Raw genomic sequence first — 14,294 nt, forward strand, 5'->3', positions numbered from 1 at the left:
GGTGTCTGCACAGACGGATCCGCTCCTATAATGCAGACGTTTGGATCCGTTCAGAACGGATCAGTCTGCATTATAGTTCAGAAAAAATTATAGGTGTGAAAGTTAGTCAGACTAATCCGTCCAGACTTTACATTGAAAGTCAATGGGGGACGGATCCGTCTGAAATTGCACCATGTTGTGTCAACTTCAAACGGATCCGTCCCCATTGACTGACTTACATTGTAAGTCTGGACGGATCCGTTTGGCTCCGCACGGCCAGGCGGACACCCGAACGCTGCAAGCTGCGTTCGGATGTCCGCCTGCTGAGCGGAACGGAGCCCAAACGGTGCCAGACTGATGCATTCTGAGCGGATCCGCATCCACTCAGAATGCATTGGGGCTGTACGGATCCGTTCGGGGCCGCTTGTGAGAGCCTTCAAACGGAGCTCATGAGCGGAACCCCGAACGCTAGTGTGAAAGAAGCCTTAGAAGGACTAATTTCTGAACAATTCCTCCTCAGAGGTATCCCAAAGGATCAGTATCTGTCTGTCTGAGTCTGCTAGTGTCAGTTCTCCCTTTTGAGGAAGCTGTTCTTAGAAGTTGGCCTTCTGAAGTCCCTGGTACTGATGGCACCATCAGCCCCCTTCTGGTCGAGGACATCCAGAAACGGTAAGGACAGGTCCTGTATTTCACAGGTAAATCAAAACAATGAACCTTGATGAAACTGAACAGACTTTGCACAATAGAGATGATATAAAACAGTGCACCACCTGACAAACTGTGTGACATAGTGTGCATTTGTTTGCTTTTACGAGGTTCCCTTTTTTATTCCTAGTGGAACGCACATTAAGTAAGTTAGGGAAAGGTCTTTGACATCATTCTTACATACAGGTTGCTTTAGATAGGACAGCCTTCTGTCGGCTTGGCTAACACTTGATACCATCCAGGTCTCCTGATGCTCTGTACGTGTTGATTTGTTCACATACTGTAGGTGGTGGTGAAATGTGTGAAGCTTCTCAAAATGTAATGCAGTGTAAATTGGGGGGGGGGGGAATCTTAACGTTAAATTTTATGTATGGATCGGTCAGGGATGCAACTTACTACTGTCTGGATCCACCCTATGTGTCCTTCTATTGATGGAGTGATCATGGGGAGTTGTCGGAAGTCTTCAGTTCTGTACACTAGACCAGACCTCAAGGGAACACTGTCATACAGTTTTAAGACGTTCCTCGCAGTGATAGGCCTCATGCACACGACCGTTTTTTGTTTTTTTTTCCGGTCCGCAAGAACGGGATCCGTGTCCGTTTTTTCTTCCGTGGGTCTTCCTTGATTTTTAGAGGATCCACGGACATGAAGGAAAAAGTCGTTTTGGTGTCCACCTGGCCGTGCGGAGCCAAACTGATCCGTCCTGACTTACAATGCAAGTCAATGGGGACTGATCCGTTTGACGTTGACACAATATGGTGCAATTGCAAACGGATCCGTCCCCCATTGACTTTCAATGTAAAGGAGTCAGGAGTCCCTATTATACCATCGGATCTGAGTTTTCTCCAATCCGATGGTATATTTGAACTTGAAGCGTCCCCATCACCATGGGAACGCCTCTGTTAGAATATACCATCGGATTTGAGTTAGATCGTGAAAACTCAAATCCGACAGTATATTCTAACACAAAGGCGTTCCTATGGTGATGGGGACGCTTCAAGTTAGAATATACTAAGAACTTTGTACATGACTGCCGCCTGGCAGCATCCGATCTCTTACAGGGGGCTGTGATCCGCACAATTAACCCCTCAGGTGACGCACCTGAGGGGTTAATTGTGCGTATCATAGCCCCCTGTAAGAGATCAGGTGCTGCCAGGCAGGAGGGGGCACACCCCCCTCCCTCCCCAGTTTTAAATTCATTGGTGGCCAGTGTGCAATTTTTAGAAGCATTATACTTGCCTTCGCTGTCTGTGACCGGCCGGGCGCTCCTCCTACTGGTAAGTGAAAGGTCTGTGCGGCGCATTGCCTATAGCACAGACCTGTCACTTACCAGTCGGAGGAGCGCCCGGCCGGTCACAGACATCGCAGGTAAGTATAATGCTTCTAAAAATTGCTAAGTAACCATGGCAACCAGGACTGCAGTAGCGTCCTGGTTGCCATGGTTACCGATTGGAGCCCCAGCGATTAAACTGGGACTCCGGCCGGAACTCTCCACTGCCACCAATGATGGGGGGAGGGGGGGGCACACTAACCACCAATGAGCGTAATACGAGGGAGGAGGGGGGCCGCACTGGCCACCAATGAATGTACAGTAATACAGGGGAGGGAGGGGGTGCACTGGCCACCAATGAATGTACAGTAATACAGGGGAGGGAGGGGGGGGGGGCACACTAACCACCAATGAATGTACAGTAATACAGGGGAGGGAGGGGAGGCACACTAACCACCAATGAGCGTAATACGAGGGAGGGGGAGGGGGGTCCGTGAACTGTTGAATGGGTCCGTGAACTGTTGTCCGTCAAAAAAATAGGACCGGTCATATTTTTTGGACGGACAGGAAACACTGATCACGGCCGCGGATGAACAGTGCATTTTCCGAGTTTTCAATGGACCCATTGAAAGTCAATGGGTCCGCAGAAAACGGAACAACAGCCATGGATGCACACAACGGTCGTGTGCATGAGGCCATAGTGTTCTGATTTATATTCTGGGCCAACTGGATTTTCCTCAAGTGTTAATTTCAGAATCCAACCGTCAAATGTCCTCAAAGTTCCTTTATGTCCTAGTATACAGACTAAATAAAGGCTCATGCACATAAACGTTTCCTGTTTTGTGGTCCACAAATTGCGCGTGTACAAAAACGCAGATGCCGGCTGTGTGCATTTTGTGGAATTTCTGGCCCATAATAGAACAGTCCTGTCCTTGTCCATAATGCTGATAAGAATAGGACATGTTCTATATTTTTGCGGATGCCACAGAATGGAAATATGGATGTGGACAGCACATGGTGTGCTGTCCACATCTTTTGCGGCCCCGATGAAATGAATGGGTCTGCACCCTATCCGCAAAAAATTCGGATAGGATGCAGACCAAAAATGTTTGTGTATGAACCCTAAACCTACCAAAGACCATTTGGCTTTACTATGGCGGCAGACACACTGATACTGTGCTGTTGGGAACCTCAGAGCAGCTTGTCGTGAATTTCCCTCACACTGCTATTTATAATCTGAAGTGGTTGTACTTCTACATTCTGCACGCAGTCTGCTCACTTGTAGTTTTAAATACAATACAAAGCTATGCGAACCAGTGTTTTCTGCCATTGTGTCAAGCAGTGCCTATTATTAGCCTACATGTTCAGCATTTGGATGGTCTGCTTCTTAGGTTGCATCTCAGTCCTAGTAATGGAAATCTCTGATGGCGCCTGAATTTTGTATTGCCTAGTCAATGTAGTTATTTTCTTCCGGGAAAGGAGTTTCTATATATCAATATGAAGGACAATTGAAAATAAAAATAAAAAATTCCCCTCCGTGTATTTAGTTAGTTGGGTGAATGGCTCCTTTGTCCATCTCTCGGCCTTCATTCTCCGTCTTTGGAAATGGAATAAGAGCTTTTCCCTGTATCTGATCTATTTTGACGTAGGCATACTTGAGAATTTGCTTCTGTTCAGCCTCCCCAGCCACGCTGGTTCCCATGTATTCCAGATAATGAATCTGTTGTGTGTAGCTATGCCATTGTTCTTAGTTATGCTAGTATTTTTTGTTTTTTATGGCATTCAGTAATGACCGTGCTAAAAGATTCCCTGGCCCACCAGAAGGAAAATCCATAAATGCTTTGAAATAACCATAATGTGATGCTTAAAATGGCTTTCGAGCTCTAGAACACTTTTTTTTACAATTGGATTTCTGCACCATTACTGTGCCGTTGGTCACTTCTTCATGCTTGCCTTGCAAGGTAAAGGTGACACTTTTTAGATATCTCGGTAGGCCATGGCCAGGGTTCCACCACAAAAGTTCAGATATTTGGTTCAATACAGCACTTCCTCATGAGTGACTTGTGGAAAATCGATCTATGAACACTACCTTGTTTCATGTAAAAAAAAAAGTGTGTTCTGTACTTTGAGGGAGATTTATCAAACTGGTGTAAAGGAAAAGCAACCAATCAGATTGAACTTTCATTTTTCAGAGCTCCTTTGGAAAGTGAAAAGGTGGAATCTGATTGGATGCTTTGTGCAACTAAGCCAGTTTTACTTTACAACAGCTTTGATAGGTCTACCCCATTGTGCTCATAACAATTGTGGTATTCCAGGGCTGAGGTAATAGGTATTTTTATGCCCTCCTTTTGGGACCCTTTTTTTTTTTTTTTTTTTTTTTATTTCCTGAAAGCCTTTTTAGGTCAGTAATGATGTACCATAGTTTTGAGCGAACACAACCCAGCTGTGCTGTCTTTGACATGAATTTTTAAGGAAGTCACTTTTGACCATAAAAAGCTGCTGGTTGGGCCCTGGTAGAGCAGGACAAACTTTTTGTGATAACTTTTTATTACCAGAAATAGCATGCATATGCCTTTTTACTCTGCCGGACACCAGAATGTGCAGTGGAGGCGGGGCTTCACTGCTCTCTGTACTGAGCTCCTTTCCAGCCCCTCCCCCTCTGTTGTGAGTGACAGCAGCAGCATCCAACCACATCTGACTCTCCGAGCACAGTGGTGGTTCACACTACTCTTGATTAACAAAGCTTCTCAAATTTATTTTTTTGTCTTGCTCTCCTCATCCCCTGCTTAGTGCGGTCATCAGTTTACCATGGGTGAAACTGCTGGCAGAAAGAATCGGATGGAAGAGGGACATAAAGGACACGTTTAACTCTTACCTTTTTGGGTCCAGTTTGAAAATTCCGACAAGATAAAGGGGGGGAAGGGGAGAGTTCAGCAAAATACAGGGGGGTTTGTGTTCGTTGGCATAGAAGCTATTTGAGGTTTTGACTTTCCACAGTAGTGACGGCAGGACTCCTACTTCACCGTTGGGCTCCCCTCTTCCCCTATATACTTGCCTTATAATCTGTGAAAAGTGTACAATGTTGTTTTATTATATAATCCATCAGATGGACATTATTTGATGTAAAGTATCAGAATTACACTCCTGGGCTGTACGTGTTTTCACACTTTTTTTTTTTCTTCCATTTTTCCCTCTTAGGAAGAAGAAATGCCAGAAGTAGAAATAGATATAGACGATCTTCTAGATGCAGCTAGTGAAGAAGAACGTGTTATCAAATTACAGGTACCTCTTTTATGTTACACTAGTAAGCAAGGCTACACAATACTATACAGAAGTATCCTGTGTAAAAAGTATCATACTCTGCAAATTTTCTTTATGCCCATGGGCAACTTGCATTTACAGCGGCATGTGCGGAGCAATACATTGGAAGATGCTCCCGTCATATACCGCATTTGGTAGACTGATGTCTTCACATATAGTTTAATGTTCAGCTTTTGGATACTGCTATAGTGGTCATGAGTATTTCTGCTGCCCTACTTTGTTTTTGGATCTTAAGGGGAATCTGTCACCAGTTTTATGGTGTCCTCACTGGGACAGGTTCACTTAGTGAAATGTGGGGTCACTTTCTTGAATTGTCCCAGCTGTTTGGCATAAAACTGAACAGCTCGAGGGCATGCCATTTAGTCCTGACATGCATGAGCTCCCGCCTCTCCCTGCCCACCTGCTGATGTCAGGAGCTGGTGGGCAGAGAGCCGGGCGCTCATGAATATCAGGACTCTATGGCATGTGCTGAAGCTGTTGGGAGTTGGCGGTCAGGGCAGCATAAAATTGTACATATTATAAACTAAAAAATATTCTCTTACTGCTAATTCTCCATCCCTTCTCTGACCTCTCCAGAATGATCTTAGCTGATTTTAAAGAGGACCTTTCACTAGAATAAAAAATGTAAACTTGGCATACAGACATGGAGAGCGGCGCCCAGGGATCTCCCTGCACTTACTATTATCCCTGGGCGCCGCTCTGTTCTCCCGGTATATGCTCCGGTAGCTTCATATGTTCGGTTCAACTGGGTGGAGCCTGCCGGCGTCTCCTTCCCCCAGGCTGTAGCGCTGGCCAATAGCAGCGCTCAGCTCATAGCCTAATGAGAGGTTTTTTCTTTTTCTCTCAGGCTCTGAGCTGAGCGCTGCTATTGGCCAGCGCTACAGCCTGGGAGAAGGAGACGCCGGCAGGCTCCACCCAGTTGAACCGAACATATGAAGCTACCGGAGCCTATACCGGGAGAACGGAGCGGCGCCCAGGGATAATAGTAAGTGCAGGGAGATCCCTGGGCGCCGCTCTCCATGTCTATATGCTTAGTTTACATTTTTTATTCTAGTGAAAGGTCCTCTTTAAGCCCAAATCAAAGTTGAAGTTTGTTCAGTAGAGGAGAGGGGGCAGAGACAGATTCACAGATAGTGTAAAACCGAAACTGTGGACTCCAAACAGTGCACATTTTTTATGAAAAATGGTATGCCCACAAGATGTAAAAATACTTAATTATAAAAAAAATAACTTTTTTTTTTTCTACTGGTTAAAACCAAATAACGACTCATCCTTTTTTATAACCTATTTTTACTTTCTGATTGCAGATATTTTAATTCCATTTAATGAACATGATTGAGGGCTGCCATCTTACCTGAGCTGCTGTTAACAGCATTTAGAGATAGCCAGGTCCATAAATATTGGGACATCGACACAATTCTAAAATTTTTCGCTCTATACACCACCACAATGTATTTGAAATGAAACTAATAAGATGTGCTTTAACTGCAGACTGTCAGCTTTAATTTGAGGGTATTTACATCCAAATCAGGTGAACGGTGCAGGAATTACAACAGTTTGCATATGTGCCTCTCACTTGTTAAGGAACCAAAAGTAATGGGACATAATAATAATCATAAATCAAACTTTAACTTTTTAATACTTGGTTGCAAACCCTTTGCAGTCCATTACGGCCTGAAGTCTGGAACGCATAGACATCACCAGACGCTGGGTTTCATCCCTGGTGATGCTCTGCCAGGCCTCTACTGCAACGGTCTTCAGTTCCTGCTTGTTCTTGGGGCATTTTCCCTTCAGTTTTGTCTTCAGCAAGTGAAATGCATGCTCAATCGGATTCAGGTCAGGTGATTGACTTGGCCATTGCATAACATTCCCCTTCTTTCCCTTAAACTGGTTGCTTTTGCAGTATGCTTTGGGTCATTGTCCATCTGCACTGTGAAGCGCCGTCCAATGAGTTCTGAAGCATTTGGCTGAATATGAGCAGATGATATTGCCTGAAACACTTCAGAATTCATCCTACTGCTTTTGTCAGCAGTCACATCATCAAAAAATACAAGAGAACGAGTTCCATTGCCAGCCATACATGCCCATGCCATGACACTACCACCACCATGCTTCACTGAGGTGGTATGCTTAGGATCATGAGCAGTTCCATTCCTTCTCCATACTCTTCTCTTCCCACCACTTTGGTACAAGTTGATCTTGGTCTCATCTGTCCATAGGATGTTGTTCCAGAACTGTGAAGGCTTTTTTAGGTGCTGTTTGGCAAACTCTAATCTGGCCTTCCTGTTTTTGATGCTCACCAATGGTTTACATCTTGTGGTGAACCCTCTGTACTCACTCTGGTGAAGTCTTCACTTGATTGTCCACTTTAACACACATACACCTACCTCCTGGAGAGTGTTATTGATCTGGCCAACTGTTGTGAAGGGCGTTTTTCTTCACCAGGGAAAGAATTATTTGGTCATCCACCACAGTTGTTTTCCGTGGTCTTCCGGGTTTTTGGTGTTGCTGAGCTCACCAGTGCGTTCCTTTTTAAGAATGTTCCAAACAGTTGTTTTGGCCACACCTAATGTTTTTGCTATCTCTCTGATGGTTCTGTTTTTGTTTTTCCAGCCTAATGATGGCTTGCTTCACTGATGGTGACAGCTCTTTGGATCTCCTCTTGAGAGTTGACGGCAACAGATTCCAAATGCAAATAGCACACTTGAAATGAACTCTGGACCTTTTTATCTGCTCATTGTAATTGGGATAATGATGGAATAACACATCTGGCCGTGGGACAGCTGAGAAGCCAATTGTCCCATTACTTTTGGTCCCTTAACAAGTGGGAGGCACATATGCAAACTGTTGTAATTCCTACACCGTTCACCTGATTTGGATGTAATTACCCTCAAATTAAAGCTGACCGTCTGCAGTTAAAGCACGTCTTGTTTGTTTCATTTAAAATACATTGTGGTGGTGTATAGAGCCAAAAATGTTAGAATTGTGTCCCTGTCCCAATATTTATGGGGTTGGTAGGAGGGGACCTCACTGACTTCTATGGGAGAGTTTTCTAGGCAGAGGGCAGGAGGGAGCTGAAAAACTTTGACAATCGCCTGTTATGAAAAGCGCATTCTGATATATATATATATATATATATATATATATATATATATATACGGTAATCTGTTTATATCTGACATGATTTAAATAGGCCATTTTCAGATAAAGGGATTGTTTTAAGTCTACTTTCACACTCGCGTTTTGGCTTTCCATTTGTGAGATCCGTTCAGGGCTCACAAGCTGTCCAAAACGGATCAGTTTGCATTCTGAATGGAAAAGAATCCGCCATGAATGCATCGCTTTGCATCAGTTCAATCTCCATTCCACTCTGGAGACTGACACCAAAATGCTGCTTGCAGCATTTTGTTGTCCGTCTGATGAAACTGAGCCATACGGATCCGTCCTGCACACAATGTAAGTCAATGGGGAAGGATACGTTTTCTATGACAATCGGGCACAATAGAAAACGCATCCCTCTTGTCTATGTTAAAAATACAAACTGATCCGTTCAGAACGGATGCAGACAGCTGCATTATCTGAACGGATCCATCCATGACGGATCCGCACAAAACACGAGTGTGAAAGTAGCCTTAGGGTCATCATCCCTCACTTTCTTTCATTGACGTGTCCCATGTGTTTATAGGCAGTACTTCTGATAACTGTTGAATGGGGAACATACACAAACCTAATGAGTTTAGCTTTAATGTGTTTCTGGTCTTTTGGACTCTTAGGCCCCTTTCACACGAGCGAGTATTCCGCACGGATGCGATGCGGGAGGTGAACGCATTGCACCCGCACTGAATACCGACCCATTCATTTCTATGGGGCTGTGCACACGAGCGGTGACTTTCACGCATCACTTTTGCGTTGCGTGAAAATCGCAGCATGCTCCTCTTTGTGCGTTTTTCACGTAACGCAGGCCCCATAGAAATGAATGGGGTTGCGTGAAAATCGCAAGCAAGTGCGGATGCTGTGCTATTTTCACGCACGGTTGTAACATGGTTATAAGGGAAAATAATAGCATTCTGAATACAGGATGCATAGTAAAACATCGCTGGAGGGGTTAAAAAAATAAAAATAAAAATGAACTCGCCTTAATCCACTTGTTCGCATAGCCCGGCATCTCCTTCTGGCATCATCTGATCTCTGTGCAGCAACAGGACCTTTTGGTGACGTCATTCTGGTCATCACATGATCCATCACCATGGTAAAAGATCATGTGACGTCATCAAAGGTCCTGTTGCTGCACAGAGATCAGATGAAGACAGAAGGAGATGCCGGCATCACGAACAAATGGATTAAGGTGAGTTAAAAAAAAATTATTTTATTTTTTTAACCCCTCCAGCGATGTTTTACTATGCATTCTGTATTCAGAATGCTATTTTCCAAAAACGCATTACAATGTTTTGCACTCGTGCGGAAAAATCGCGGGTCTTCCCGCAACGCACCCGCACATTTTCCCGCAACGCCCGTGTGAAAGAGGCCTTATAGTCCGTTTCTTTTTTAATCACTTTTTTTTTTTTTTTCTTTCCAGGAATCATTAGTAGACTGCTACAAACCAACAGAGGTAATAAATCGTTCTTATATATCCACTTTTTGATTCGTATTATGACGCCACACATTAGCACGAGTTGAGCAAGATGAACCACCAAATATCCACCGAGGCTTTTATAGGACATCATACAGATTTATTTAGTAGAACATGGTTTCATATAGCCCAACAAATGGGATCTCCGAAATGAGACCTTTCTGCATTTGGAGGTGTTCTAAGGCAAAGGGTTTCTGAATGTCGGTCGGATGCGGACCCATTCACTTCAGTGGGGCCGCAGAAGATGTGAACAGCACACCCGGGTGCTCTGTTCTGCTGCTCCGAACAAAAAAAAGAACATGCCCTATTCTTGTCTGTTTTACTGACTAAGATAGGAAAGTTCTCTAGAGGGCAGGACATTCAGTTCCACAAAATGCACATGACTGGTATCTGTGTTTTGAGGATCCACAATATGCAGACTGCACAAATGGCTGCGGCCGTGTGCATGAATCCTTAGTATGATATCAAGCAGAGTTGTCCTGGTGTCTGTTTCTCTTTGAGAGTTTCTAAAGTGTTTTTGAAGCCTTTATCTTGAAATGCCTCATAATGGGTTCTTGGCCATTTTGTTCCCAACTCTTTCTGTTTTAGCTTCACATACTGTAAAATCCAAACTAAGATCTTACATGTGCTGCAAAAATAAATACTTGTGAGCTGACATTTAAAGGTGTGAGCCACAGGTCGTTGGGCTGGGAATAAACAGTCCCAGTGCCTGTTTCGGCCACTTCTGTTCCCTGCTGGACTGAGTGTTACATGCCATTCCTGCTCAGGTCCTTGATTGTATGTCAGCGATGACATGACATAGTTCAGCAGAGACCAGCTCATCACTGGACATGGATTGCTCTGAGCAGGCATGTTGTTTTTTGCTGTGGCCTTCGCTGTGCTCTCCAAGCACAGTGCCATATTGCATAATGGCTGTGCTTGGTATCGCAGCTCAGCACCAATCATTTCAATGGAGCTGAGCTGTGACCGATGTATGTGTCGTGACTCTGTCTAGGGAAGCAGCGAGAAGACTGCATTGGTACTGCAAATGCCACTGCCTTCTCAAACAGCTGATCAGCCAATGGAGCCCGAATAGAATAGATCTTTAGTACAGATCCATAGTCTTACATTTGTACGATGATTGTTGAAGGTCAGTCATGCATTCCGAAGCACAATATACGAGTAAACCACTTGCATGATCACCTCCTGCTTATGTCAAGCCACTTGATAGGAGGGCTGGTTTTAATCAAACTGATATGAAGGTTTTTATTATCTCAAACATAAAGAAGCAAGTAGAGTTTGTAGTTCAAACATTAAAGAGGCCAATGACAATCAAATTTCTCAAACGGCATAACTGTGTGTATATATACCTTTTTTTTATACTGTATTCTATATATAAATATAGTATTTTAAAAGTTATAGTAATATACTTTTGGTTTATTGCTATTCATAATTTAATTTTATTTTTTTGTCAGCAGATTTGTACCTATAAAACTGGCTGCTGAAGGCATCTGTGTTGGTCCCATGTTTATGTGCGAGCATTGCTCAGAGAAATAATGTTTTAATATATGCTAATGAGCCTCTAGGAGCAACTGGGGCATTGCCGTTACACCTAAAGGCTCTTCTCTCTCCAACTTCCGCACCCTCTCCACTTTACACTGCCTGGCCCTGTCAATCAAACGTGAACACTGCCTGTGAAATGAAAGTGCAGTGGGCACAGCAGTTGCAGAGAGAGCAGAGCCTATTGGTGTAATGGCAACGCCCCTATTGCTCCTAGAGACTCACTTACATATATTAAAAGTTCATTCTTCTCAGCAATGTGGGCACGTATGAACATGGGACCAAAACAGATTTTATGCATAAATGGTCAAAAGCCACCCAAAATGCTTAGAAACACTTTTATAAGCTGGTTGAATAATAATAATGCATCTAAAATTTAAACAGATCTACAACTTTGTTTAGCTGGTCAGCATAGTGGAGTTTTACACTTCAAACTCGCAGCCTGTTCTTTCCTTACTATATAGTTTTACTGTATGCTTTTCTGTAGTGATGGATACATAATTGGTACTTTGATAGGAAATATGGAATTTACAGATTTTCCTCTTGGCTTGATCATAATTAGTTGGCTCTGAATAAAGCTTTACTATTGACCTATACATCCTGGGTTATGCAAAGCCTACCTGCTGTGGTATATGTAGTGCAGGCCACTGGCTGTCGAGTATCTAGCTTTTGCTTTTCATGATTCATATGGGATTCTCTATATAAAACCCTATCTGTTTGGAGACTTGTCAAATGGGTTATTTTTGTTCTGAGCTTCTGTACATAGATTTCCATCTGTCATTAAAATAGTTTCCCGTTGTAATAGTATTCTGGTATGAAGAGGGAATTCTCTGTATTTTCTACCTTAACTAATTTAAAGTACATGAGAATTGCCTTCTGCAAATAGGATTACTTACTGACTGGCTATATTTTCCATTTTGAAAATGTAAAAAAATAACTTGGCTTAATATGAAAATAAATAACTTAATCCAGTCTAATGGAGCGTAGTGTAATATTTCAAATTAGAAAAAAAATGATTAATCTTTCTGAGAAATCAGGATATAAATCTGTGGCGTTAGGATTGGTTGTACATGACGTAGACAATGGGAAGGGGGGGGGGGGGGGGCGGGCGGCAGACCATTGTGCAGAGAGGTGAAAGCACGTAATTTATACTCCCTGGGACAAAAGTTTTAAAACGTGATCATATGTGCTGGAAGATCTTGTGGGAATAAGGCTTCATTCCCACATCTGTGACATCAGTGACAAGATGGTTCATCTGTGATCGCCATTTTGTGTCATCTGGATTCCACAGACACTGCTCAGCTGAAAATTCATTTCAAGAGCATCATCTAGTAGTAATCCGTGAAACATGGGTGCTGTTTACTGACATCTGAATAAGCCTAATGGTGCCATGGACATTACACAGTGCTCTAAAGGTCACTTACGACATCCAATTAATGGGAAAAGGTTCTAGTGACAGACATGGGAGGTTAGGTTGGTCTTGTGGACAAAGTCTGAGCTCTGATTTTTGATCCCTGTACAGTTCTACTGATGTATATGAAGATGCTGACACATATAATATTGAGTCATTGACGTTTGTTTGTTTTACCTTGTAGGAATTTATCAACCAACTGTTGTCTCGAATACAAGGCATGCGAAAACTAAGTCCACCTCAAAAAAAGGATATATAAATTTGCCATGACCCCATCTGTCTCGAGATACAGCAAGAGAATCAAGACCACAAGACTTTTCACTTTCTTTCTAACAAACTCTCTATATTGCTGTTTTATGGAGGTTGGGATATACAAAGATGTAGTTCTTAACTAAATACTAGTTGTTGTTTTTTTTTTTTTTTGTTAATTTTGTAGTAGATAATAGTTTTTTTTATGACTCCGCCCCCCGCCCCCCCCCCCCCCCCCTTTTTTTTTTTTATATTTTTTTTTTTAGAATAGTGAGCAAAACCTCATGTTTTGGAGATTTTTAGTTAAATGAACATCCAAAAACCTTTTAAATTTTATGTTAAGTTTGTGACAGGATTGGGGTTACAATATATCTGCTGCTTTGTCTCTGCTTCATGAGTACATTTCCAGTCTTAGACCCAGATTTACAACCTTAAGCTCTGTTCACACTATGTCGGATCCCGTTGATTTTTATGGGTCTATTGGGGTTCTGGTGTTTCTTGAAGACAGGAGTAGTGCTGCAGACTACATTTTTCTCACCATAAAACTACCAGAATTGGACCTATTAGTGCATATGGACATATTTTATTATAATACTGGGGAAAAAAAAGGCTTCCCTCGTCAAAAACAACTAGCCATTTCTGGGAGCCCGCATTTTTATTTTATTTTAATGTACCCTTGTATTAGCATAGCACAAAAATTGCAACCACACTGCAGTACCTAAACAAATGCAAAAAAGATCTGCTCCTTACCTTACACTGGTCACACATTAGATGGAAGTTCTTCAACTGCTGTTCAATTAACCAATCATCTGGTGAATGTTCGTTTCACAGACATGGCCTTACACATTTTAGTCTATATTGGCTATTCCAGTTCATCAAACTGGCCATACATGTTCAATAAAACCGGGCGATTGATAAAAGATCCTTCTGGGAACGTTCTTTCAAAGCAAGATCTTTGTCTCACATACGATCTTTCTTTGAACAAAACTTCTTCTTTCTTCTGACCAACGGATGAAAATATTAAACATGGCCAACTTCTTTTCTTTTCATTGGTCAGCTAAAACTATCTTCATAGTTCATCCGAGGAACGATCGGTTTGGTAGAAATTGTCCATTTTGATCAACTTTAATGTATATGGGCACTTTTACATTTGACTTTATATTCATCCAATTTTATGCAAAAAGTCACAC

At 42.7% G+C, this 14,294-nt stretch overlaps 1 protein-coding gene across 2 annotated transcripts in view; it reads left to right on the forward strand.

The window, feature by feature from the left end:
* Nucleotides 1-13,309, forward strand: part of PPP1R14C (protein phosphatase 1 regulatory inhibitor subunit 14C) — a 51,975-nt gene extending 38,666 nt beyond the window's left edge. The window contains exons 2-4 of one of the 2 annotated variants that reach the window (XM_040429514.1): nt 5,153-5,236; nt 9,852-9,884; nt 13,040-13,309. In XM_040429514.1, the coding sequence (XP_040285448.1) occupies nt 5,153-5,236; nt 9,852-9,884; nt 13,040-13,114 (192 nt within the window). In that variant the 3' untranslated portion in view covers nt 13,115-13,309. The remainder of the gene's footprint in view (nt 1-5,152; nt 5,237-9,851; nt 9,885-13,039) is intronic. The other variant, XM_040429515.1, reaches the window with a different exon arrangement.
* The last annotated feature ends 985 nt before the right edge of the window (nt 13,310-14,294 follow it).

Source organism: Bufo bufo, chromosome 4 (assembly GCF_905171765.1).
Source record: "Bufo bufo chromosome 4, aBufBuf1.1, whole genome shotgun sequence".
In the NCBI taxonomy this organism is placed as follows: Eukaryota; Metazoa; Chordata; class Amphibia; order Anura; family Bufonidae; genus Bufo; species Bufo bufo.